At 42.5% G+C, this 26,771-nt stretch overlaps 1 protein-coding gene across 1 annotated transcript in view; it reads right to left on the bottom strand.

Moving 5' to 3' along the window:
• The window catches only part of LOC113158297 (sorbin and SH3 domain-containing protein 1-like), a 30,115-nt gene extending 3,344 nt beyond the window's left edge, over positions 1-26,771 (bottom strand). The window contains exons 1-26 of the mRNA XM_026354090.1: positions 26,712-26,771; positions 24,060-24,102; positions 23,675-23,761; positions 23,192-23,308; positions 22,329-22,435; positions 22,029-22,170; positions 20,806-20,948; positions 20,531-20,591; positions 20,313-20,387; positions 19,139-19,174; positions 18,899-19,001; positions 17,881-17,995; positions 15,940-16,023; positions 11,840-11,889; positions 9,811-9,989; positions 6,352-7,818; positions 5,103-5,167; positions 4,737-4,907; positions 4,211-4,257; positions 3,772-3,886; positions 3,471-3,596; positions 3,195-3,389; positions 2,473-2,994; positions 1,727-1,822; positions 557-609; positions 293-399 (exon numbers count right to left, since the gene is read on the bottom strand). Of these exons, the coding sequence (XP_026209875.1) occupies positions 293-399; positions 557-609; positions 1,727-1,822; positions 2,473-2,994; positions 3,195-3,389; positions 3,471-3,596; positions 3,772-3,886; positions 4,211-4,257; positions 4,737-4,907; positions 5,103-5,167; positions 6,352-7,818; positions 9,811-9,989; positions 11,840-11,889; positions 15,940-16,023; positions 17,881-17,995; positions 18,899-19,001; positions 19,139-19,174; positions 20,313-20,387; positions 20,531-20,591; positions 20,806-20,948; positions 22,029-22,170; positions 22,329-22,435; positions 23,192-23,308; positions 23,675-23,708 (4,210 nt within the window). The 5' untranslated portion in view covers positions 23,709-23,761; positions 24,060-24,102; positions 26,712-26,771. The remainder of the gene's footprint in view (positions 1-292; positions 400-556; positions 610-1,726; positions 1,823-2,472; positions 2,995-3,194; positions 3,390-3,470; positions 3,597-3,771; positions 3,887-4,210; positions 4,258-4,736; positions 4,908-5,102; positions 5,168-6,351; positions 7,819-9,810; positions 9,990-11,839; positions 11,890-15,939; positions 16,024-17,880; positions 17,996-18,898; positions 19,002-19,138; positions 19,175-20,312; positions 20,388-20,530; positions 20,592-20,805; positions 20,949-22,028; positions 22,171-22,328; positions 22,436-23,191; positions 23,309-23,674; positions 23,762-24,059; positions 24,103-26,711) is intronic.

Here is a 26,771-nt window from a genome sequence, read left to right as displayed (position 1 = left end):
CTTTCTCACCCTGATTTTTGTACAAAAATAAATCATTTGATCTATATTTAAAATTAAGTGCGTGGCCTGTGAATGTACTTTGCCCTCAGTCCTGCTGGCACCCTTCAGAAACCCTATATGGTAGGATGTGACACGGTGAAGATGACTCTAACTCTGCAGGAGACTTGAGCCTGCACATTGCACACATGCATTTCTTTGCTGTCATTCTGCAGAAACCCTATATGGAATAATGTGATAGTGCCAGTGTGACTACATCTCTGAAGTATTTATCCCAAGGCCCTGTGGCACATACCAACAAACCAGCCGTCATCGCACTTCTCCATGACGATGACGAGATCTCCCTCCTGCAGCTCCAGCTCATCATCATTCTGTGGCACATAACTGTACAAAGCCTGGAAACTGGAGCAGGACACAAAGTTAAATGAGCAAATGTGCTAAGCTGAAAAGAAACATAATGTGGAATCAGTAGAAGTTCAATCCTAACAAAAAAAAAAACAAAACAAAACAAAAAAAACAACAGTATAAAGCTAAAAACTGAAACACAGATCTTACTTACATTCCACAGTTGAGACGGCTCGGCTCCGGACTGCTGCTGTGTGACTGGGGTTGCTGGGAAATGATGAGAGATTGTTTACTGGGGTGGGGGTGCAGTCTATGGACAGTATCATGGGGGTGGTGGGACAGGGTGCTGCAGTACCTCACCGAGGTCTCAGCTATATTCAAGATCTCATTACATACTGCCTCCTAGTAGTAGTAGTAGAAGATGAAGTCATCACAGAAACACAGAGAGGGCCCACCGAGTGTCCCAGAAGAGGTCGAAAGAGGTCAGGGGAAAGGTGAGGAGTTAGAGAAGAAAAGGGAGGGGCGAAGGGCGAGATAAGAAGGTAGGTCCAGTAAGTAGCAAGGAAAAAGAAGGAAGCGGTCCGTTAAAAGCCAGTGAAAAAAGCAGACGAGATTTCGGTGGAGGCCGGGAGGAGAGGCATGAAAAGGCAAGACAGCAGAGTGAGAGCACGTAGACAGGAAACATGAAATATTAGTTCACTTTTTACAGGATGCTGTTCTGTATGACCACACATTACAAAAAGGAGGCTGGCAGGTACAGCTTAAAGGAAAAGTTTGGACATTTTGGGTAATAGTTGTGCACGTGGGCGAGTAGCGTTATTTTATCCCACCAATCGCTGGAGCTCAGAAGTGAGCGTGAGCTGTGAAGGTCTGTGTGTGTGTGTGTGTGACGCCAATTAAATGTATGGATAGTTCACAGACTAGTTCCACTATTAGAGCATTGCATAATCTCCAGGTTGTAACTACTTTCCACTGAAAATAAAATCCTTCAGATTTCATACCGATTACACAACAAGCACTAAAGTGTTAATTAGTGAACGTTAGAGGTGTTGGTATCTAGTTTTATTAGCTTTGGACAACCTGCTTCCTCCTGTTTCCTTTTTATAGCGGTTGTTCATACTTACTAAACAAACAAACACCAGCACAAATGTGAGAAAAAAGTCCCAAAATGTCAAACTATTCCTTTAATCATCTTTCTGCCCTCTAAAATCTCACAAGTCTAATATAAAGTAGAAATACGTGAGACACAGTTAAACATGATGTGAGTCAAGTGGATGAAGGTGGTGTGTTTAAATGTTAAACAGACAATGAGGTCACTCAAACGACACATTATTTTTTCTAAATCTGATCTTTCGGGGTCTAAGGATACTCTGTACCATCTTACCGCAAATGAGTTAACGTTGTTGTTATCCTGTATGTCAAACAGCATCACAGGGCTTCTGGAGCTCCGTCCATGATGGTCAGCCTCATTCTTCATAAACTGCAACACACAAATCTCCCATCAGTCTAAACGCGGACATTACATGTGTTCGTTGGCGACCTCAGCTGTGTCCACCTGCTGTAAATACTGTCATAGTTCAGAGACAGTCAGGTTGCATTTCCCTGTAGGTGGAAATTACAACCTTGCAGCACCTTTTGAAATAGAAGCCAACATGGGAAACCTATAAATACACTGTAATAAACATGTCACTGTCCTAAATAAACATCCAACCTCGCACAGCATCCAGGTTATCACGTCTGCACGGAAAAACTACATGCACACATATGTTGAATTTTATGAAATCAGTTCTTGAAATCCAAGCACCAAGCAATAGCTCTTCTGGGAATGCTTCACAAATAGGAAATCTGAAACTCTCTATGCAAACGCTGACACTGTAGAAAAATCGTGTTAGTGTTAGTATCACACACACAACACCATGCAGACTTGCAGCCTTAAGCAATGTAGTGAAATTGAACTTATTCTGCCTTTTCTAAACCAGCAGTTTCATCTCTTCTCAGGTCACTTCTACAAGTGGGTTACATCTTCCGCACATACATTTCTCCTTGGGTATTTCATCTATTTTAGGGAATCAAAATGAAGAGATCAAATGTTCCAGAGTGATGCAACACTGCACACCATGCAGAAGATACCTCTGCAGGGCTATTTTGCCTGCTGCCCAGGGCTGCACGGCCCCTGTCCCCCTCTGAGCCTTCACCCTCTGTCAACTCCTTCTCCCCCCTCAGCCAGCCTTCCAGTACCGGCCCTCCGCTGGGGCTCACGCTGCGTGACAGTCGTGAGGAGGGAGGGGAGAGCAGGAAGTCCTCCCCCTGAGGAGGAGTGAACGTTAGGAAAGGAGTGGTTGAGTTGGGTCTGGGCGGGTATGGCGGTGGCAATGGGGAGACCGAGGGCGAGGCCATAGGGGAGATGCAGTAGGGGCTGCCAGTGACGGGAGGAACAGGGCTGACAGAGAATGGTGGGGGCAGGTATTCACCACAGCGATAGGACACTGTGGGCAGCGGTGGCAGGGGAGGAGTGGGGGCAGCAGGAGGGCTTCCACCTCCCACAGTCAGGGAGATCCACTCAGAGGAGACAGCATGGACCTCGGGGGACACAGAGCGGCGGGGGGAGCGAGGGAGGGGCAAGGGAGAGGTGGTCAGACGATTACGATACAGCTTTTTACAACAGGAGGAAGAAGATGGAGACAGACAGAAGAAGAAAGGACGAGAAAAAAAGAAATGAGACAAATTCACTAGACAAAAAAATGTCATTAAAAGTAAGAGTCAAAGTGATCACAAAAGAAAACTTCTGGATTTAGAGATATTCAGGTAATAAGAAAATGTGGGTGGACTCTGTGCTGGCTCCGGGTTCTTACCTGAGGAGAAACACTGGTGCTGCGCTGTGGCGACTGGCTGACAGGAGGGTCTGGATACTCCACCCCGTTTTTGATGCGGGGTCTTTTGTGCACTTCCACGTAAGTAACGGGGAAGATGCCTTGGCGGTTGGTGCCTGAGATTTTGCCTTCATACCAGTTCTCATCAACTCTGCGAATCAGTGTGATCCTCTCTCCCTGCAAACAAAGTTCAGAAGATTGTTCACAAATATTGTTGAAAAAGTCTTCTGTGTGTTATGATTCATTTCCACTTCGCACCTTTCTGAAGGACATTTCCACCACTGTGTCCCCAGTGAAATTGAAGCGAGCGACGGCCTCGCCATATTCAAGGACCTGCACTGGAACATTTTTCTTTGGCTGGGCTTTTTCTGTCGGGGGAAGGAGCTGCACAGAAAGATACAAGATACATAAGATATAACTGACTGACGAAAGAAATACACTATGACCTAGCTGAGGTTTACAGAGAAAGTACTGTGCAACACCAGATATAACATATTGCAATTTCTGACACCATTCAAGTGTCTAAGGTAGTAAATGAGGGCAGAGAAAGTCCACATACCTCAACATAGCTCCGTGGGAAAATACCAACTCTTCCATGATGCTCCCCTTCATACCAGTTTTGATCCACTTGTCGAATGATGTACACAATGTCTCCCTTCTGAAACGGTAATTCCCTAAAAACATTTTCAAGAGAGATGAAATCCACATTTGCTTTGGATTGACAGCATCATTTCACATTAAAGTAGGAGTTACTTTATAAATGTTTCAGTGCTACTATTCTACTATTAGCAATTTCCTGTGATTGTCAGATTTTCTGGCACTGCTTTGTCAGTAGTTGGTAACCCCACCTAAGAAATATTACAGTGATTCCAAACAGAAGCCAAAAACAACTTTAGGAAAGTCTGGAAACAATATCACAGTACCATTAACTGTACTGTATAATACGACAAATCAGCTCAGACATAAATACTTCCAGCTTTCAAAAGATTTCCACTTACTTTAGAGTTTCTGCTCTGAAGTCGAAGCGAGCCATGGCTGGAGTTCTCTGTGTAGATAAGAAAAACTAACCTGAGTGATTGCATAGTTATTATTTTATGATCACACCCACACATATATTATTCCTGCCATTAGGCTAAGTGAGTGAAACATTTACTAAAGACTAAACTTTTGGCTTCTCTCTGAGTGTTATCATTTACATGAATAAAATACCAGAATACCAAAGAATATGAGATCTTTAGATTTCCATTGTGGAACTGATCTCAGTGAAATACATGCCAGCTATAGATTGTGTTTTGTAAGTGAAGTCTGGAAGTCTAGTTGAAAGATTCAGTGATGAACTCTACAGCTATCACTGCTCTCACCCCTTTTGACCCAGAAGAGAAGGCCATCTGTGTCTGCAGAAATCCTGCTGACAAGCCCAACCCGCTCCCACCACCCCTCTCAGCCTGAGTCACATACAAACTGACAGCATGTGTTGTCTTTTTTTCCTGCTTACAGAGGGATAAGACTGGCCCTGCATTGTACCTCTATGCCTGATTTCCTTTTCTCTGAGTTATCTGTGATGTTGAGCAGGTCACCGAAGCGTTCGTTGGTAATGAACTGATGGTGCGTTGGAACAATGCCTGTGTGTCGTCTGGATGCTGTGTCAGCCTCTTCCTGTTCCCGCTTCAGCCGGCGCTGCTCCTCCAAGATTTTCTGCCAGGAAACCACACTGAGCTGTTTGTTCTCTCCAGATATGGGTCTCTTTTATGCTTTAATTGATGTGACATGTTGTTTTTTTCGGTTTGTTTTTTTATATATTTTATATTATTTCCACATTATTTTTTTTCACTAAAGCAGTCAGTGAAGTGTCATTTATGAAATGCTGGCTTGAATTTAAAGCAAATTCACCTCTTTGTCACCATGACGTCTCCGCAACACTTCATCCTGGCTTTCCCCGTGAGCTGGGGATGAGTCTGAAACAGAAACAGAAAGAGGTTCACACTGTGAAGCATTTATAGTCCACACACAAGTACAGAACAAAGGGCAAGACTTCAAACATAAGATGATGATATTGCAGTCAACTCCTAAATTCCAATGAACAGAATCGTAAAAATATACAATAACTACTGTACAACCATGCATGCTTTAAATGAACACCATCATCTCTGCAACACTGAAACAAAAAAGCGCACACACATCAAAAAAGCCAAATGTAACCCTTCATGCACAAAGGAATGAACACAGAATGATCCCATATGTGTTCATGACAAAACAAATGCAGGAAAGAAAATATGAAACATACTTTATCTTAAAAAACCAAAAAAAAAAACCCAAACATGACATCATGGTTTTACTGATCAACCAACCAGCATCCATTATTTTACTGCTTTTTTAAAATGTGCTCCCCACATCACCATAGATGTTTCATACTGCGTCTGCTGCTCTAAATACCGGCTGTGACGTAAAACAAATCAAAGCAGGAAACATCCTGTCTGGCTCATACAAACCTTTCATAGTGAGAGAATGAAAGATGGCAGATGTGAACAGTCTTTAAATAGTAGGGGGAAAAATACGAATACAGACATGATGAGACATCAATTTGAGAGTGTGTATGCAATGTTATATCTGACATCCTGCTTAAACATTACAGGTGGATGCTGGGATTGGAAAATAAGCTGCGAGTTTCAAAGGTTTTGCCTGTGTAAGGACAAGATTTGACATCTCACTGTGGAATGTGGTGGTTATTTCTACATGTATCTGCACCATGATTATATATTAAAAGAGATTTGTCTGTATCTTTGTAATGCTTGTGTAGGCTCTAGCACTCTTGCATACAACTCAAAGTTGATGTCAAAGGGACGTATGCTGTATACATTACCAAACTCTGCCTGAACCTCCTACAGTCACTGAGGTGTTTTGACATGTTTGTAGGACCATAGTCAATCACAGTGAGATGGAAGAGCACCAAACAGCACACTCAGAATGAGATGGAGGCTTCCCTGTCATTTGTAAACACACCACACAGACTAGAGATGGAGGGTGGCGGAGTCGCTTTGTGAAGAAAAAGGGACACAAGGTGAAGATAGAGTCGAGATACATGGGTGACCACAGAGGGAGGAGAGGAGGGTGACAGTGGTGAAGGAATGGAGATAGCCACCTCTGCGGTGAGCTGCCAGCGGCTGCAGTAGGTTCCCGTTGGCGTCCAAGCCTTGCCCGTTACTCAGGTGGTCGTTGTTGCCTCCTTCTCCGTTACTCAGCCTCTCCAGCACCTCCAGGGAGGACAGGCGCTGAGGGATCAGTGGCCTGGGCTCAGGGGATAGGGTGCAGGGCCTCTGGGTGCCTATTGTCACCTTGGTGGCTAACAGGGTTCTTCGTGTCTGGTGGGTCTGCAAGTTTTTCCGCAACCTGAAGGGAGCAGGGCCCATGAGGAAGAGGTTCCCAGGCAGTGTAGTCCTCTTCTCTGGATGTGGCGCCCTCTCCTGCTGAGTGGTGGCCTGCTGCCTTTCGTGCCTGAGGATGGTGGTAAAGCGTGTGTAGGAGGCTGGGCAGGATCCTTTGCACTTGCTAGGTTTGAGGAGGAGCTGATGGTTGAGGTGGTGCAGGTGGTGGTGGTGGTGGAGGAGGAGATGGTTGTGTTGTGGAGGGGATTCTGTAAGCAGTGCTGAGGGACTCTTTGATACACCAATATTTTGGTGGATCAGTTCTGGGGAACTTTTACTGAAGATCTGCTCCATCTCGGCCTCTGTGTTAGAGGGGGAATCAGTCCTGATGTTGTGTCCGTCATCTGAGGAGGAAGCAGCCTCCTCCATGGTCACACAGCCAGGTGACAAGTCCTCCTCCCCAGAGGTCTTGCCCTCTGCCTCCACTGGGGAGCAGTTATCTGTCTGTGTGGCGTCGGCTACCAAAAGGGACTCTGCTGACACTGCAGACGCCATGTAGAGACGGGCAGGACTGTGGTTGGGACTGTGGCTGTTGCTGGAGTGCAGCGTGGGCAGGGAGGAGGAGCGGCTGGGTGCCGAGTTGGACCGCTGGATGATCATTTCAAACTCGCTGACCCGTGACAACACGGCATCCCGTGGAATGTTACCGCCATCGTCTGCCTCTGACCTTTCACCTCTTTCTGCCTTTGCCCTCTCAAAAAGAGAAGCCAGGCTGCGGACGCTGCCGTGGGGGCTGCAGCCGACCGAGCTGGGTCGCTGGATGTGATGCATGGTCCTATACAGGCTGGAAAACTCTGATGTGCTTCTCCTAATTGCAGGGGAAACATTGCTGAGGTTGTCCTCACACTCACCGACACAGCTAGACTTGGAGTTTGAATGTTGTCCACTGTCCCTTTCCTCTGCTCCAGCAAAGTCTGTGTCAGATGGCCCTATGTACAGATCCTCACAGCTGTGGGCCTTTGGGTGCCCAACAGCTTTGGTTTTGCTTTCCGGACTGTCACCACTGGGTGGCAGTAGCTTGGGCTTGAATTTAGAAGGCAGGATTTGTGGTATGCAGGCTTTGGCAGCAGAAAGAGGCTTCTTACTCTTACACTGGTTACCTATTGCATTACTGGCAAGAACCGATCGACTATTTACAGAGGAGCAGGGCGAAATAATATAGCCATTCCCACCTTTATAATCCACTGGCAAGCATGCAGGACAACAGAATAAACAACATATTAGATTACAATGGTCACAGGTTCACACACATACACACTAAAACTGAGGCACATTTCTAAAGTAAAGACCAAGTTCCATAAAAAGTAGATGAGAAGAGAAAGCAGACTTGATGCATTGTGCATCAAGTAATTGATGACTGTCAAACTAACAGCATGGTACCGCAGTGAAGACTTATGCTACGTAAAGATGGAACAACTGACTGCAGAATAGATTCCTACATTATCAATATCGCTGTAAACAGCAACATAACAAGTAGAACATAAAGGAAACAGCAATATGCCATGAAATGTTATGTGATGTTGCAGGTCATATAAGAATTCTTAACACAGACTGCAGTATCAGAACAATATTAGAAAAATGAATACAAACAAAACGAATACACCCCATGCATAGTAGTAGTTTCTGTTACCTATAAGGCTAAACATATTCTCCTACTGCTGCATGTCCTGCTTTAACCTCCTGTATACAGAATATTAACTTCATCTACTTTTGGACAGGCAGCTATGGCGATAGATAGGCTTGAGGCACCGCTCTTAATAAACTATTCTCTAAAAGGCTTTAAATAACTAGTATATCCTGACTCACGCTGGCAAATAAAATATAACCACTTTTGTCAGTTTCTGGCTATAGCACCCCAGTGATAGCACAACAGATGGAAACTGGGAAATGACACAACACTTTGACATGCTGTGAGACACTTCTGTAGCACAAGTGACCCATCTGTCCCATGCATATCTGCCAGAAAAACACTCACAGAGGAAGTAAACTAGATATTTTATCCATGTGATGCGGCAAGTACAGTGTTAACATTCTGGCCACTACAAATCCCTTGAGGAGGTGCAATTGTTTAAAAATGATTAATATAGATATTTTCTTTTATTTCCTGGGCACAAGACCGAGACACATGATGAAATGTTTGGTTTCTAGCACTTGCTTATTTCTTTGGGAAGAAGTTAGACTTCACCTTGTGTGTAGTAAACAGTAAGTGACGCTAATGATCAAGGTGGTGCCTCAAGCAGCAGGCTAACGAAAGAGCGTGCTAGTCAGTTGACTGCGGTGCTGAATCCATTTACTGCATGTTTCCAGAAATTAAAGGGGTAAAAGCCAAAATAACAACAATCTTCAAGTATTTGTGTTCCAAAACTGTCGATGTGAATATTTTGTCTTAATTCTGTGTATATAAGCAGCGCATTAGTCATTATTTTTAGAAATATACCACACTGGACACTGAACTGTGTCTCTTCCCGGATATAATATAATGATGTGACATATGGTCCCTTTCTGTTCTTTTTCACATATTTCCCCCTCTCCTCCCCTAGCATTTCTCTCCCCGGCCATGTGCACAGGCATTCCAGCCCCTGACCTCACACTGACAGCTGACTTCCTCATGCCTGCCCCCCCTCTGTGTCCCTCTTGTTTATCTCCCCCTCCCCTGCCTGGGTTGTAAAGAGCAATGCTTTGTTGATCTTGCTCGTCCCTTCTCATCCATCCCCTCTCACCCTGGCCCTGGAACACTCTGGAGTCTTGCCCTAAGTCTGCCTAGTGACTGGCGGCTCACAACTGGAGCAAGAGTGGGGAAAATCCCCAAGGTTAGCTTCCATCGACTTAACAGGACAACCTCACTCCCTCTATAAGTTTTCCAAAGCAGATGGCCAATACACATCTGATGAAAACATCAATGACATCAATAATAAATCAAAAGCTGCTGGTAATGAATGCTGTGAGGTGACTGGCCAATGCTGTGAAGTCTGGGAGCAAAATAAATGTGTGGATTACAGCAGAAAGGTAAGCGAAAACACGTGTATCCTTGTCTGACACTTTGAACGGTCCAACATCAGTGTCTGCAACTCATTGGTTCTGTCTCAGCAGGAAAGACCTTTAATGACCCACTGTACTGACTAACCCCACATACACATTCATAAGCGTATGAATGTTTTACTGGACACTTGTCCTACCTTTAGAGGAAGAAGAGCTGCCATGGCGCTTGTTTAGGGCCCGTAGACCTTGTAAGGGAATGTCTCCACCCTCTAGGACACTCTTGTAAACATGGCGGTCGCAATCTGGAGCCGCAGGCTCGCTCGAGGATGATCCTCTGTCCTTGTCCACCTCGCTGTGTCCAGACTTGCTCGAGGAGCTAGACCGCGACGAGAGGGACACAGGCAGCTAATTGAACCCAGTCAAACTTATTCAGAGGATTTTTGTTACATGTTTTTTTGGTAAACAGAGGCACACAAATCAGCTGTCATATGGTTCTTATTTAGCATATCTTGAGGTAATTCCTGTCCTCGCAGACTTGTGGGAGACATAATAATCAGAGACAGAAAAAGCTAAACTTGAGAAAGAAGGTGCAGAATTTGGAGGCTGACGTTGAGAGAAGCCATTGGCTCATACACATATCCTGGCATTTCAGAGAGCCCAGCAGGACAGATGTCTATAAATATTCTCTCAACATTCCCACATGGTGCATGAGCTCCTGCCATGCACCTGTACAACTCTAAGGTTTACTGAGGCTGCTCCTGTCTTACTCAAGCTGCTCCCTTATTTGTCCATTAAAGTGACAGAAACTCTGGTGAAATAATATACCAAGCCCCATGAGGGAATTTCACTGGGAGGAAAAAGAGGAATGTATTTTCCAAAATGTGTGCATATGTGCCAAGTACATCAATGTATGGATTCATTACTCTCCTTGTTCACTACCTCAACAAGAAGCGCTTTCATAGCTGTTAGAAAAACATTGACTGAGGACTGCAGTAGAGCCATAAAAAGTCATTTTGGTTCTAGGTTACTTCCAAAAATTCAATCAACAGTCCAACGAATGCTTATTGAAAGTTAACCATAATGTTTATCTCTTTATTTCAAATGAGTTGTTGGCAGAGCAAGTTGTATATTATTTAATTTACTGCACAGCTGGATAGTGATGACACCTTCTTCCATTTACTTCAGCTATGTCTATGTGCTATTTTAAAGTATTCTGGCATATTTCTATAAGACTTACTATTGGTGTGTGCCTGATTGAGGCCTGAAAACACACACAGTTGACCAACTTAAACAGACACACAAAGTTTTGCTTTTTACAGTCAAATATAATCTTTACAAGAATGTCCTTCAAAATGTCTCAGATTTCAAACAGAACCCAAAAGAAAAACATCCGGCCTTTAACATATGTGTTCCTTTGAAGGAAGTCAGTTTATGATCTGCTTTGAAAAGTTTGTGTGACTGAACTTTCGCCACCCTTCGGCAGGAACCTCGTCCTTCCAAGTTTAACAACAAGTAAATGGATTAAAAGTTGGATTAGGAGCCTCTTTTCAAATACTTGAGCATGATGACATAATGATTGTAACAGATGGAAAGTACTGAGCAGAACTGGAGAGAGACATTAATTTCCTCTGGACTGTAGCATGAGACATTCATCATGGTCCAGTCTCAACTTCCTTACATTTCCTTACATAAACAAGAATGGAAAGGTCATTTTAATCAGACAAAAGAAACAAACAACCAAACAACCAAATACAAACAAACAAACAAACAAGAAACAAAGCAGGCTTGGTAATCTTTGTTTTAGTATGAGACAGCAGCATCCTTCTACTCCAGCTACTGGTCATAATTTGGTCCATATAGCCAATCAGACAGAGATAACAGTTTTTAAGTTCTATAGCAGCTGGGTGAGTTCCCTCTATCCCACTGATATCCAGGTTGATGTCTTTAAATAAGTCAGCACCTAGCAGCCATGTCTCCACTCTACCACCTCCCACCCCTCTAAAGCTCCTCCACAGAATACGGACAGAAGACACACTGTTCTGGTAGCCTTTTTTGCTTTCTAACAGGATCTCCTCAGGAAGCAGGAGTCCCCCAGCTGTAGGCGGGCGAGCTCTACAGGGTGGAGAAATCTCTCACTGACATTTTTAAATAATCATCACCATATTGGAGGGACAAGCAAGATTTAAAGAACAAGAGTCGGAACAAGAAGAAGAGGCATGGACTTACTACTGCTGCAGGTCGGAGGCTGTTTCCAGGGGACTGAAAGAGGGGGCACTCTGCAACAAACCAAACAAAGAAGTCATTGATAGATCCACAGGAAGGTCTCCTCCAGCTAGAACAGAAGCAGGAGCATTAGCTATGGCCAGATTCTGCCTTGTTTCCCTCTCTGCTGCTCGCTCGTTGCTCTGGGTTTCTGTCTCGATCACCCGGGGTTCTTAGCTTCTCTGGACTGGGCTTGGCACTGAGCAGTAAGCGTGTGTTTTGGCCTGTATGCAAGTTGGAGAAAACAAGCGGCAGTAAGGAGAGTGGAGGGGGTGGGGTGGTGGGCGTGAATCGGTCAGGGGGCGCCCATGCGGGGAGGGGGCTGTCACAGGCTTAGCCAATGGGCTGCTGTCTCCCCGTGAAGCCGTCTCTATTGTCTGGTATTGAGTCACTCTCATTACCACTGGACCAGACCGGGGGACAATTAACCAGCTGGTGGTGCAGGCAGGCCGAATTACACACACACACACACACACACACACACACACACACACACACACACACACACACACAACACAACACACACACACAGTCATTGACATAATGCCTTCTGTAGCCCCCTACTGTCGCTTTAGCAATGTTAACCTAATTTATCACATGTACTGTCTTACCCTAACCCTAAAACCTTAACCCCAGAATTGCTCTTTAAACACTCTTTATGAGGACCAGCTAAATGTTTCCACTATGTAAAAATGGCCTCACTCTAAAGGTAAAAAAATCACACTGGCCCTCACAATGATATCCATACAAACACCATACAAACACACACACACACACACAGCACAGACAAGAGACAAAGTATACTGTAACACATATTCACTGTAGAAACATGATTTTAACACTGTTATTAGGACAAAGAACAATAGAAATGAAAGGACTCCAAGAGACAGGTAGCTGTTATTGAGTAGCAGATATTATCTCCAAAACAAAGCGCTGGTCATTCAGTGTGGTAGCTCTGGCCTTTTGAATGGTTTAGAGCCAACTAATATTAGCCCACTGTTTCTGTTGCTTTCCTCTTTTCGGACGTCACAGTAGGCAAAAATAACAGACGTGACTCGGGCACTATGAATAAGAGTGCAAGTGTTGTTTGCAAATATGATTGCACAATCCCACTTCCCTGTGGCGTGGCCAAGTCTCCCCTTCCCACACCTATGACCAGACAAGGAGCATTCTGAACAGCTCATTTGCCACAACATGCCTTTCCACTTAGTTGCCAGGCAGGATGATCATTAATAACCTTTCAGAATAAATTCCTATCTTCATAAGAACAGAACATCAGGCTGGCAGGTCTCTAGTCTCGTCTATTTATAAAGTCAAATGTTCCATCTCCACTTGGAGAACAAGCCAGCGTCATTGAATAATCGGCAGCTCCTCCTTGTTCCATGTCTTGAATCCCCTCAAGATCGGATGTTAGCGGAGGAAGACGTGCCCTCTGACACCTTTGGATGATTGGGCTTAAATATGTACAGCTTGAATGGAAAGTAAACAGGAAATAAGCATAGGAGGCTTATCTAAATTTACAAGACGCCAGTTTGTGTGAGCTTTTTTTTTTGTATAAAAGAGTAAAACTGTTCAAACTTATCTGAAAAAGACCACTAATAAGATGAAACTACTTGCTTAAAGCAGTAATGATGTGTAACGTCTGAAGCTGTGTGAACACGAGCGAGGGTCTTGTTGAGTCATTAGAACACTGATGACAATGTTTCTGCAGAATTTTTATGTTTCCTAACAGGTGTTCCCGGATACTCAGAGCTCCGGCTCCTGTGTGCCGCTTTCATTTTCAAAATAGCGATCATGAGTAGGTCATGGTAACATGAATCCCATTCTTTCCAGCACCTTATTTGTGTTGATTCGTTCTCATGAAAACAAACAGCTCCCCCAGTGTGAATGGCCTGTTATAGTCATGCGCGCCCCTCATTTCATCTCCACTAAATGCTTAAAGGTAAAGGTTAAGTGTATAACAGAGGTCAAATATGAAAGCACGATGATCTGACGGGCTTACAGTGTTTCCTCCTTTAGAATATGTCAGGTGGTAGGGGGACGCTCTGAGGAACGCCGTGCTCAGAGTGGCAGAAGGTCCCTCATCAGCATATGCTCGACAGATGGAGACACTTTGACGGTTGCAGGGGGCCAAAATGCTGTTCCTGACCATAGTTATGTGTTTAATTCCAGCATCAGCTAGCGAGCTATATTGATGAGCCTGTCACTGGACATGTTTTCAGTTTCCTCTTAAACCTAAAACCTGTACAGTAAATATTAATCAAGGAGACCATTACAGTGATGATACGCAGGTGCCACTCTTGCTCAGTGACTAAGTATATCCTAGTGGTCGGGTAGTGATGATCTGATGAGACAGGATTGGCCAGAAGAAAACAGTGCAGTCTTACACGATCATCAACTGTGTGTATTACTAACAGTAAGCCCCCTCTTTAGGTATTTGGTTAACAACTACATAATTAATAGTTGAAGTCACAAGAATCCGAGATATAAGATGAACCTTTTATAGTATTAGGAAGTATTCCTGTATTTATAGTACTTCTCCATTAGAAGTGTTTCTCCTTAGCACTTTGAAGGTTATTCATAAGTGCGACCTGGATCAGAGCCAGGAAGGTCTTCTTTTAACCCCTAAGCACTGGCGATTTCGACGTCCAGTCATGTCTCTCCTCCAGTTAATACAGAGCGAGTACTAATATGTCAATCAAACCTCAATGAGCCAGCCTGTCTGGCGGAACCTTAAGGTCAAATGCTGAACATACCAGGTGCAGCTTTAGAAGTGACTTTGACATTAAACAGCAACCAGTCATCAAGCTCAGCTCATCTGGCAAACATCCAGCCTGCCATGAGACAGAGTCGGTCGCCTCCGCTGCTAAACCTCCTTCACATATACATAAACCTAGAACAGGAGACTCAGCCCCTGTGTCTGGCTGATGCTAGGATATGACCTCACGTAGCAGTCAGTGGTGCCACCTCATATGATCCAGGGTGTGGCAGTGTGTCTCTGACTGACAGAGAGCGAGAAGAAGCAACATGTGTTTGTGGGCGGCCGGGTGCCACGCTTGTCTGGTGCCAAACAAGGCCTGAGGCATGGATTTGTCACACTGTATACCGCTTTGACATGCCTGCACCCCTTTGGTTATTCTGGTAAATATACTAGATAGCAGATGGGCAGCAATTATTATTTCAAGGGCTTGGGATTACCCTGGAGCCCAATACCCGCCTGGAGTGAAGAGTGACTTCTGAATGAGTCACCCCGTCCAGGCGTCCGACTTATGTTGTGTATTCTAGTTGGCAGGGTGCACATCAAAGGAACAAAAGTGTTTCTTTCGGGTGTTGAGTTAACAGTATTGAAGAACAAGTATGCTAATCTGATCCAGTTGTAAAGAAAATATGACAATGATAAATTCACAACTGCCCTGTAAAAATTTCAGGTCCTTCATCGTGGGCACCTGTGCTACTACAGGATTAAATTAAATCCTGATCAATGATCTGCCTTATTAAACGTTAGTTATTTAAACTACAGAGGGATAAAAGCCACAGCTAATGAACGTTTTCTGAACTTCACACATGAAAACAAATTCCTGACAGAGGACAAAAATAGAGTTCAGCTGATTTTTTTGGACACTAATGGGGAAAAAAAGGTTTTAAAGAGCATGAAGTGATAATGAACAATAACAATAGCTATGTATACCAAGCACTTTAAAAAAGAAACTTCTGCAGACAGGTACATCTTGAGAAATTATATATACTGTATATATATAAAAAAAGATTATGACGAACAAAACAGGGATGCATAAAAGTTTATATTGGTCTCATTAATCCACACTGATGGGACACATGGTAGTAAATTTAGTTCAAAAGAAAAAAAAACATTTCTTACATATGCCGTCATATGACATTTTATGTGCAGGATAAGAAAAGTTTTCATTATGATACTGAGAGTGAAAGGGGAGCAGAAACTGGAGTAGTTCACAGACAAGGTTTGTTTAGGGATTATTCGAAACATGGACGTTATCACATGCAATAAAATAAAACATACTGTCACTTCAAAGACAGCGACCACTTACCGCTTTGTCAAACTCCATCTCTGAAAAGAATTTATACCAAGGTTCATTCTCTAAATCTACATCTTCGGGACTTACATCCTGAGTCTAGGAGCATGGCAATGAGAAGAGGAGGAAAAAAGACAAAGAGAAGACAGTTGAGACAGCACAGAAAATACACGCCAAGGTAATGAGCCTATTAGACATTACTGACTGAGCCAATGTGTCCAGCCGATAACATACAGTATCAACTGTAAGCTCACTCACTGAAAACGAGGATCCAGTGGTTTCATTACCACAGCCAGTTCAAGGATGGGTTCACATTTTTTAGGTCCATCTGATGTTTTAATGACATATACTAACTTGCTTTCCTGATGAGTGTTAGATTTATGCAACAGTTGATACAAGTCTCATGTTAGTACAATAAATGTATCACTAAAGCAGGTAAATAGTTGACTGGACACAGAGGAAACAGCCTGGGTCTGTCCACGCGACTAGAGAGTGGAGAACTGTTGATGGGGTGAGGCTGCTGGTCAGCTAGTGGTTCCAGTCACTGCTCTTAGCCAAGACACAGTCCAACACGTACACCCTGCATTTTCCACTTCAGAGTCTTTACACAAAGCTGAGCTAACTGGCAGATCATTTCATACTAACAGGACTTTAACTTTGATAAATACTCACTTTATTTAAGTTCTAAAGCCTCGTATTATCTTGTTATCATCTAAACCTTCAAAAGCAATTTTGGTGGAAGTTCAGGAATATATCTGTAATTCAGCCACTAACAACTGAACTGTAAATATGGGCAAATGAGTGGCGCATTTAAATACACGTGAAATATGAACATATTCTTTTAAAACATAAAACTGGTTATTATTATATTTCGTTATTTGCTGTTATAGAGTTTATTCCAATGGACAGACAAATACTGATGATGATGATGAACACTCGTCAATCTGACTTCACAGTTAAACAACTTGGAAATATTTGATTTCAACTGACATATTTCAATTTCAGGAATCTGGGGCAAGATCTAATTTTTTCAAGTCAAGCTTTCATTTTTTGAGTGAACAAAACATGCAATCTAATTTTTGCTATTATATATTGTAAAGTTAATTAATGAACCTAACATAGAAAATGAACAGCTACAGCCACAAGTTACGGTGACCTATAATAGCTGAGCTTGTAACTGAAAAACAATAGACTTCATTATTTTACACTAGTCCGAGGATGAACTGGACCAAACTCTGATAAGTGTATTTGTTGGCTCTCGGGACTTGGCTATCATCTCCTGAAGTAACTGAGCAGCCCAAACAATAATTACACAATCAACTAACTACCTAATCACAATAATGAACATCCCCATGTCCTCTATCATGTAAGACGGAAATATAAAACACTGTCACAGCTAAATGCCAAATACATGTGTTTTCTTTTGGTTAATATTATTCTGTAGATCCGGTCGGCAGCTACAAATTCTCTATTAAACAGCACAAAGCTCATTCTCAAAAGACGACAGCCCTCAAGGACACTGAATAATGCCGCATTTCTTGATTCAGCAGGAACTGTTAAGGCTCGAAATAAAAGCAGGGCAGCGAGCATTACACATCCTCTGAAGAAACACGCAGGATCCGTGTTTTGTGTCTACGCTCACACTAAGCTGATTCAGCCCAATAACCTTAAATTGAAGAAAGGGAGACAATGGCTATCCTTGTAAGTGATACTCCCACCGCTGCCAAGCAGGATCATCTGTCACCGCAACAGGACACCCTTCAGGAATGTGGTACACATGGCGAATCAGGCCACGCAGACGTTGCCTCCCGTGCTATTACTGAAGCTGCCACTCGGGAGCTCAGATACAGAGGTGGTGGGTGGGTGGGGTTGATGGTGCGTGGAGTGGTTGACAGCTCACACGACATGCACATAGAAAGAAAGAGAGACAGAGAAACAGGCAGGCAGCCAGCGTACCGTTCTCTCCAGCTTCAGCACCGACGATTTCCCTGGCTCGTACTCAAAGATGCTCTTGGGCTCCGCGCGGTACTTCCTGGTATCTACCTTTTTATCTGGGGGCTCCCACTCGTTCCTGTAGAGAGGTGGATGTCAGAGAGGGGTGGGGTGTGGGATGGAAGAGAGCCAATCCTTATCAAGTAGTCTCCATGGCAACCAGTATAGGGTAAGATGTTTTTTAATTTAAACATGACGTATACCCTCATTATCCCTGCTCTCCCTCTTTCACCCTGTCCCTCTCTTCATCTAATGATGATATGAGAGAAAATCCAATTCCCAGTTGAGCCAAATCAGTAATTCGATCAGCTAAACAAGATTGGACCTGGTGACAGTAAACAGAGCGCAGTATTTCTTGGGAGAAATCCTTAATAGACAACCTACGGTAAATTACTAATCTTTAAAGGGCTGAACTAGGACTTTTTAACATGAAACACCAAATCTCACACTGATTCTCAGCACATACAAATCGCCTTTTCATGAATGAAATTCTTTAGCATTGTACCTTTTTGTGAACAACTACTGAGGAAGTAAGAAGTCATCAACATGTCATCTGCAGCCCTGGAGGGCAACAGTTTATCCTCTGTCACTTGTCTTCCTTCATCAATCATTTCTCTTAGAGAAGCTCAACTTGTGTCAGTGCAGACGTGTGTGTGTGTGTGTGTGTGTGTGTGTGTGACTAATTGGACTAATTTGACTCAGATTCACTTTTCTGCTCTACTGTGTACAATCATGTTTAGTCACACGTATGTAAATAGAGAGAGAAAACGTCCATCATGGCCACAATTGTACCATTAGAGTCATTTGCCTATTAAGCAATAGACAGATTAGGGTTTCTCTCGTCAGAATTATATTTATGGTTTAAACATTTTTTTTTATCCTGGCCTTTCTTTACGTACAAACATGAAAACTACTGTTCTTCGTGTTAAGTAAAGTGAATATTGGACGGTTGGAGCAATTGGAGCAGATGGAGCACACTGACCTTTTGGAAGAGGGTTTGAGGGAAGAGGACCGTGTTGGAACCGGCATCGACCGGCCTCTCGAATTGACCTCGGCATCACTTTTTGAGCGTGGGACTGTTTTCACTAAAAACAGGCGCATAAATGTACACAAAGATCAATACATCGTACTCTTAATGCTCCCTTAATGCAGTGTACTAAATGTTGTCTTAGGTGAATGTTAGGAATTGGAATATAATATCCAGCCCTGCTGCCAAACTCACCATCTTCCAAGTAACCAAAGGGGGTGTGACCGTCATCTGAAAAAAAGTGATCAGTCAAAAGCCTGTTAATATCATTGTTATCATGTATCTACCCTGCATTGCGCTAAATAATTCAGAAGGCATTAACACTATTTTCCTGTGTTTTCCCGTTGCTTCACACCTTCCATTAGGCCAAGCATTACAGGTTCTCCAAATTCAATCAAAGCGATTCAAATCGAAGCGCTTTACAGGAAGCATTACTGGGCTAAAAACGGATCACAGCATCTGAATAAGTAATGCACTGTAAAGCAAGAAGGCCAAACCCACCACCTTCAGAACAATCAGTTTATAAACCAGATATTTACTGATAGGTTGCATTTGCAGAACCACAAAATGTACAACTACATATGGAACTCATTATATTCTGAGTAACCTAAATGAGGACTCAAGCATGTCACATTCAAAATTAAGTAAACATAAAAATGAAGTAAAGACCAAAACCATGAACCAAACCCTAACCATTTAGAAACTAAACCCATATAATAATTGGTGAAGCTTGTTATGAACAGCAAACAGTGTGGATGTTGTGTACAGTCTCGACTCAGGGCCCGACAGTTCACAACATCATTGAAGGATTGCAGCACCACCTAGTGGCAACAGTGTCAAACTACCTCCCAGTTACACTATGTTTCAGCATGATGAAGAAATATGACACATTTGAGAAATCAGTTGCATGAAAGGTCTAATATTAGATGGTTAACAGCAAAAGTAGAGAGGTTGTGAAGAAAGCTGTTACAATTTTGTAGAATCACACCACAAAGCTTCGTGCATCCTCCTTTTCAGCAGCACAGCAACTGAGCTACACATGCCAAGTAATTATTTGGTTGTTGTCAGGTTGATCACTTAATCAAAAGTCTGTCAATCCATGTAGCAATGACTGCTTTGTATAATTTTGATTTGCACGAAACTTGCAGTGTACTTACAGAAATCTAGTCAGTTGCTTTAATGCATGGAGTACAAAGGAAGGAGATTTGATTAAATCCTTTCAAATACTTTGGAAATCTGCAAGCTACATGATTTTGTATTTCGCAGGTGACGGGGTACGACAAATTAAACACAGCTAAAGTATTTGAAAGGGCCAGGATGGCCGCAGATTAGTAAAGACAACAAGAGTGGCGTTACTACCATCGGATACCTTTTGATTTCATCTGAATGTCATAGTTCTCAGGGAAAATGTAGGTGGGGCGGTAAGGGTTTTCCTCAATAGGCTCTAAGCACAGTGGTGGAGAGACAGAGCACAGAGGGACATTACAATACAAAGACATACACAATGCTTGGAGACCAACAGAGAAACACAACATGCAAAACTGATTACATATATAGAAGAGTGGAAATGATCATTCACTCTCTTACCAGGTATTTTGTGTATCTGTTTGAACATTGTCTTATACCAGTCTTTGGACTTTTCAGTGTTCTGAAATTCAAATAAGAACATTGTTAATGAATAAGTATGTCACATTCTCTGACATTCTCAGATTTAGTGTATATACCTTTACGACTTTTCACTAATAAAATAACAGTGGCTGCATTCTATTAAATCATATGAATGAATCATATGAACAAAACCCTAATTAAACATCTGCAGCAAGTAGATTATTCTTCTTCTGGTAGTAGTTTTTGTTGCTCACCCGTACAGGCACAATGGGCTTGTTGAGAGGACTGAAGACAGAGGAGTGATGTGACAGTCGCAGCCTCTTCCCGTCCATATCGGGGACTGGACTAATTGAGTCTCTTCCAGTTTCAGGACTTTTGTCTCTTTCTGGGGTTGGGTCTATAAAAATAAAACAAACAAACAAAAAAAAATCCTTTAAGCCAGACAAAACAAAGTTCACAGCACCTTACAACAGAAGACAAGACAGGACAAGGTTCAGTTAGTAGTCCAGCAACATTTATCTGAAGTTTGCTGATACTAGCTAAAATTACAAGACAAAGTAAAAAAACATGAATTAATAAAGGACATGTTTTACTGCCAATTAATTTTTCAGTTACAAGGAAGTTACGAGGGAGATTTGTTCTGTTTTTTATCGTATCCTTAAAGTTAGAGCTCATACAGGAGACGTGTTGAATGATCTGAGCCACTGATAATACTATTACTACACTTGTAATGTACATGAGGCACAAACAATAACATAGTTGTTATAATGAATCTAATATTACAGGGCCAAGGCATTATATCTGATTTAACAGTCTGTAATTCACAGTAATCAATATCTAGTACATTAAACACAGTTCATGTTGGAATATGCAACAACAACCTATAACATTACGTCCGGTTCAGCAGCAATTCACAACTAAATGACATGAGCCTAAATCCAAACACAAAAGAAATGACACTCTCATTATGTTTCTGTATAGTCTGGCATACTGTTGTTCAACTAAAGGACGTTTCTAACAGCTTTTTTAACACACTGATGCATAAAACATGACTCATTCACTTCATGAGGCTTGTGGCAGACACATTTAGTAGGCTGTGTCAACAATTATGGCAGTGGGAGGGTGACAGATGACGCGGTCAACGCACACAGCTATTGCTCAGTAATAAGACTGGGAGTATAGTACAGTGGTAAGTATCTGGTAAACTAGTGCATACCTTCCAAATAAGAAAGATGCTTTTGCTGCTCTGCTGTGAGAACAAGACAGACAAAGACAAGACAGTGAAATTTGACTAAGTTATGAAGCACACGAGACACTTGAAAGCAGTGGTTATGTGTTACAGAGAGCTAAAACAAAGCTGATGGATCACAGGCAAGACACAGGTAGGCTGCAGCACAGTGAATAAAGCTAGGTGACAAAACGTCACAGACATGTATTCAAGCACGTTCCTGACAAACTTCAAAGGTTGAACTCCCACCTCTGTTGTGTTGCAGCAGGACTATGGTGGGATTAACCGTGCTAGTGCAAGGATAAACAGAGCTGTAAGTCGACGTGACACAGTCCTGAATGTCAGGGAATGATGGAGCCTGATTTTCTTTAATGGTTACTGGTGAACTGGCCTGAAACAGTTGAGAAACAAAGAAAATAAATATAGTAATAGTAGAATAGTAGAAATTTGACAAAAATCAAACAACCTACAAAACAAATTAAGTCACACAATTCTCATAACTGTAAAACCACAGAGAGCCTGTGTTAAATGCGGTGAATATAAACGTACCTGGCACTGAGTGTTGTTTACGTGAGGTAAATCAGCTGTGATGTTGCTGCCACCCTCAGCCAATCCTGCTTTGGAGCTGTCTCCATTAATCTGGCTTGTCCAGCTACCTAAAAAGAGTCCAGAACTCTCTCTCAGTTGGGCAGCCAATGCAGTGAGAACAAAACCACAGAGGATGACACCAAAATGTACAGCATGTCAGTGAAAACATAACAAGTCACTGCCGATCAAATAAATCTTCATTTCTTGGGACGGGGCGTGAATGCTTTCCTTGGTAGTTTTCATGCACAGAAATGTTAATATCCCGAGGAAAGTGAAAAAAAAGAGAGATTCTCCCACAATCTCTGAACTTCGCTACCAGAACAAAGAGCCCATTCAGTGAGCTGCAAAGACCGTTTGTTCCAATGGCCTTTATGTTCAGTCTCTACAACAATTAAAGCATCTTCCCAAAAGCCTTGGCCAGCCTCCAATCCAGTTCCAATGTGCTCTATGCAACAAACAAGTCCACAGTCAAGGCCACCGCTACAGATTTCAGGGTGGGCAGGCTGCAACAAAAAAGCTCTTTGACACTTGCATGGAAATATGAGCGATTGCCCTTTATCGCAACTCTGACAGCGCCCATCGACTGAACATACACTTCAAAATGTGACAACTTATATAATCGTGACATCAAAACAGGACTCTGAAAGGAATGTGAGGAATTTTCACAACTAAAGGACATGATGAAACACTTTTTAAATTACAGCAATGTTCACACTCTTTTTTTTCCCCCACACTTTCACTATGCAACTATTACTGTCCTGGAAATATTTTTTCGTCATGTGGAGAATCGTTATGAAACAGCTGTAGCATTCACGCCGACTCACTTGGCATCGTGATGACGTTTGGCTCCTTGCTGATGCAGCCCTCATCATCTATGTGGACTAGGGTGGCCCTCAGAGTCACGACTCCTTTCCCTTTGCACACTCTGCTGGGGTCCAAATCTGAAAACATTCAAAATAAGAGCCTCACTTCCACAGCTCTGCATCATTCAAAGCATAGCAGTGCTATATTCTGCAGGATCAGGGTGCGCTCCTCATGGCCCAAATGACCAAAATAGAACTGTAACATCAAAACCAGGCCATCAAATTTATATCCTACTCTGTAAAACTAATTGCCATGATCACACTGTCAGAGCTGAAAGTAGAGCAGCTAGACACAAGATACTTGTGCCAAGTCTTTCAAGTTCTTTCGAGTTCAGGTGGTTAAAAAGTGAGTTTTAAAAGCACCCTTCTAAATTTTCTTTGTGTGGATAAGGTGCCCCACAGCTGTATATACTGATAGATTGATAAGATGGCGGTATGCTTCACCTGCAGCAGGAATCAGGTCAGGGGAGCCTTTCATGCTTGACAGAGGTGTGATCTTGACAGAGCAGACTGATCGAGGACCTGATGGGACTTCAATAAACATATATAAACACATAGACAAGAAGACAGGTTTTTGTCCTTAATGCACTCTAATGTACTGTATTGGTTAAGGTACAAACGCGTAATTGTAAATTAAACGTTTCATTCATATTTTAAATATATATTATCTATGCTTCACCTTCAATAAAGTAGCAGAAGAAAGTAGCATTTAAGACTAAGCAAGTGATGAATGCAAATTAACGTTTTTTGCTCTGCTTTGGCATGGAAAACATGATTACATAATCATAACCTAGGATAAACAACAAACTGAGGCGGTGAGCGGACTTACTGGGAGTTGTGCTCTGTCTTATGCTGCCCTCTGCTGGAGAGCCCTGACAGAGAAACAGGAAAGACAAATCTTTACCACAAACAGCAACAAAGTTTAGTAAATGAGTTGATATCTGGAGTGTTTGGGTAAACCAGTGTTGTACTGTATTAAAAATTAGCCCGCAGATATAGATTATAATAAAAAGCAGAAAAGATAACCATACTGTAGCGTCCTTCCTGCAGACATACATTTAGTAAAGGTTAAATTAAGTGATCGGCTTCTCGATTGTTGTTTTTTTTTAACAAGACACCAGAGTACACCTGTGATTTAGAATCGGTGTGTTCAGTATGCATCATAACTGACACGCCACCTGCACATACACTAGATCTGCTGATGTATATGGTGTTAGATCTCTGTAACTTGTTTTTTCCAGGTGCATCAGGCTCAAGAAACTTCACATCAGAAGGACTCTAATATTAGCTGTGGAAGTTTGGTAACCAGGTCAGTGCTTGCTTTAATGTTGGCTAAATTCACTTTTTTAGTACTAAGACTCTGAACACTGTAGCAATATTACACACACAGGCAATTTTCCTCAAAAACCTGCTACAGCTTCTACTGCAGACATTGTGTCACTGTATTGAAAGCTAAATAACTGGGGACCATAACCAGCTAATGAAATTTTAGTAGTACTTTATGGGTGGGTTACACACTGAAACAGGATACAGTGAAGTCAGACAGGAAGGTGGTGAACTGGCCTGTGTTTAAATCTAATCTAGAATACACACAAGACTTTTATTAGTAATTGATGACAGGAATGATTTAATATTCAGTAGTCACTGATAAAACAGGAAGTATATTTTTAAATGTTGAAAAGCAATGACCTCTATAGTTTAATATATCAAAAAATAAAATAGAAAGAAGAAGTTTGCCACATGCAATCTGTTAAGTCTTAGCTCCTGTGCTCCTTTATTTATTTGGTCTGCCTTGGACCAGAGATAAGAATTAGTTTTTTTTTCTGTAGTCCCCTTTAAGGACAGGAAGGGAGGGTGTGAGTGAGAACAAACATATGTTAATCTGAACTGCATCAGTGCACAAGCAACACCAAGGCCACCAGAAAAGTAGCTGTGGAAATCTTCCCATCACTAAGCGGGGCCCCCCATTATGCTCAGGCAGCATGACTGATTTAGGAGACACCCTAATTTAAAAGGCCAAGAATAAGGCTAATTGAGTCAAGACGCAAACACACTCAAGCACTGACTCATGAACACACACAACCACACATAAACAGTATTTTCATTTGTAGGCTTTCGATGACGGTGATGGAAAAACATGAACAGTAATATCCATCTAGATTCTAGAATATACAATGTTAAATGTCAATGTTTAACTACTTTTAAAAGTGGAACCTCTGCTTGCTCTGTGATCAGTTTGTGTGAGACTGTGTGTGCACTATGTTTACACATGGTAGTAAATAAGCCAGCCTGCAGAACAGGCAGGGGAGTGATGTTCCAGCTGGAAACCTCTACAAATAGTCCTAAATGGATGAGGGAAAATGGGAGTGATTCCAAACATGTCCCATGGGGACACAAAGCACAAACCTTTTATAACATCTTGCAGTCTTGGAGCGGAGCTGTCCCTGAGCGTCGGAAACTCTGTGTATTTATTTGCCATCTCTCTTTAATAAAATCCGCTCGCTTCCTGACCCCCTGCATTTCAGAGAGACAACGCATCCATGATGTCTTTTCTAAAACCATTAACAGATATGTGTTTACGCTGATCTCAACTCTACTTCCGCTGTATCCTCAGATGAACCCCGGGAAGGAGAATATACACTAGAAAGAGAGAAGTGGAAGTGTTTGAACCTCTCGCATATGATAGATAATGGGAAAATGACAGCTTGCAGTGCTCCGTTCACTGTATAAACACACAAGCAGAGATCACCCCTGGCCTTTTTAGGAAGAGATGCCTGAGAGCAGAGCTGGGTGAAGATTGCCATCTATCCAGCCTGTGAAAAAAGTTCACACAGTTCTCATAACTGTAAAAGAGCAGCGCCGGAGCTCTGCGAGGATTAGACCGAGAAAATAAGATTCTCCAGTAAAACTGTTATTTACCAAATATATGATGCAGGACGCTTTTAGATGTCTCTGCTTCACAAATGGCCAATAAGTAAAAGGTTCATTTGTAACATCAAAAACAAATGGAGAGAAATTAACGTAGAAAGTTCAAAGAATGAGGAGTGTCATTTTTTTAGCTGTTTCCACCAGGAATTCGTAGCAAACTCAGACATGATCAGATTAGACCAGCAATGTCATAACAACAACAAAACACACAAGACACAAAATCAGCCTTAAGTGCAGGGGACAGTCCTGCTGAGCCGACACGTCTTTGGATGGTCTCTAGAGACTCCAAAGTCTGAGAGACCCTGAAACAGTGCAGGTGTTATTCATGCACTAAAATTATCAGCCTGGGATTCCAGGAAATGACAATGGCAATGCCAGTGAAACATCCCCTCGGCCCAGACCTGTGTTTACTTAAAATCTGAAATAAGCAGCAAGTACAAGATGATTCATCCTATTTGCATTTCTCAGGTTCACTACGATTTGCCTCACACAGTCACACACACACACTCACACACAAACAAATCTTCAGCTGAATGCTCTTGAACTAAAATACCTTTCCAAAACAAGCAAGTCCCAAAGGACTATGGTCATCCCCAAGGATCACGGTGGATCT

This window comes from Anabas testudineus, chromosome 15 (genome assembly GCF_900324465.2).
Source record: "Anabas testudineus chromosome 15, fAnaTes1.2, whole genome shotgun sequence".
NCBI classification, from domain to species: Eukaryota; Metazoa; Chordata; class Actinopteri; order Anabantiformes; family Anabantidae; genus Anabas; species Anabas testudineus.
This window is presented reverse-complemented; position numbering and strand designations above follow the sequence as displayed.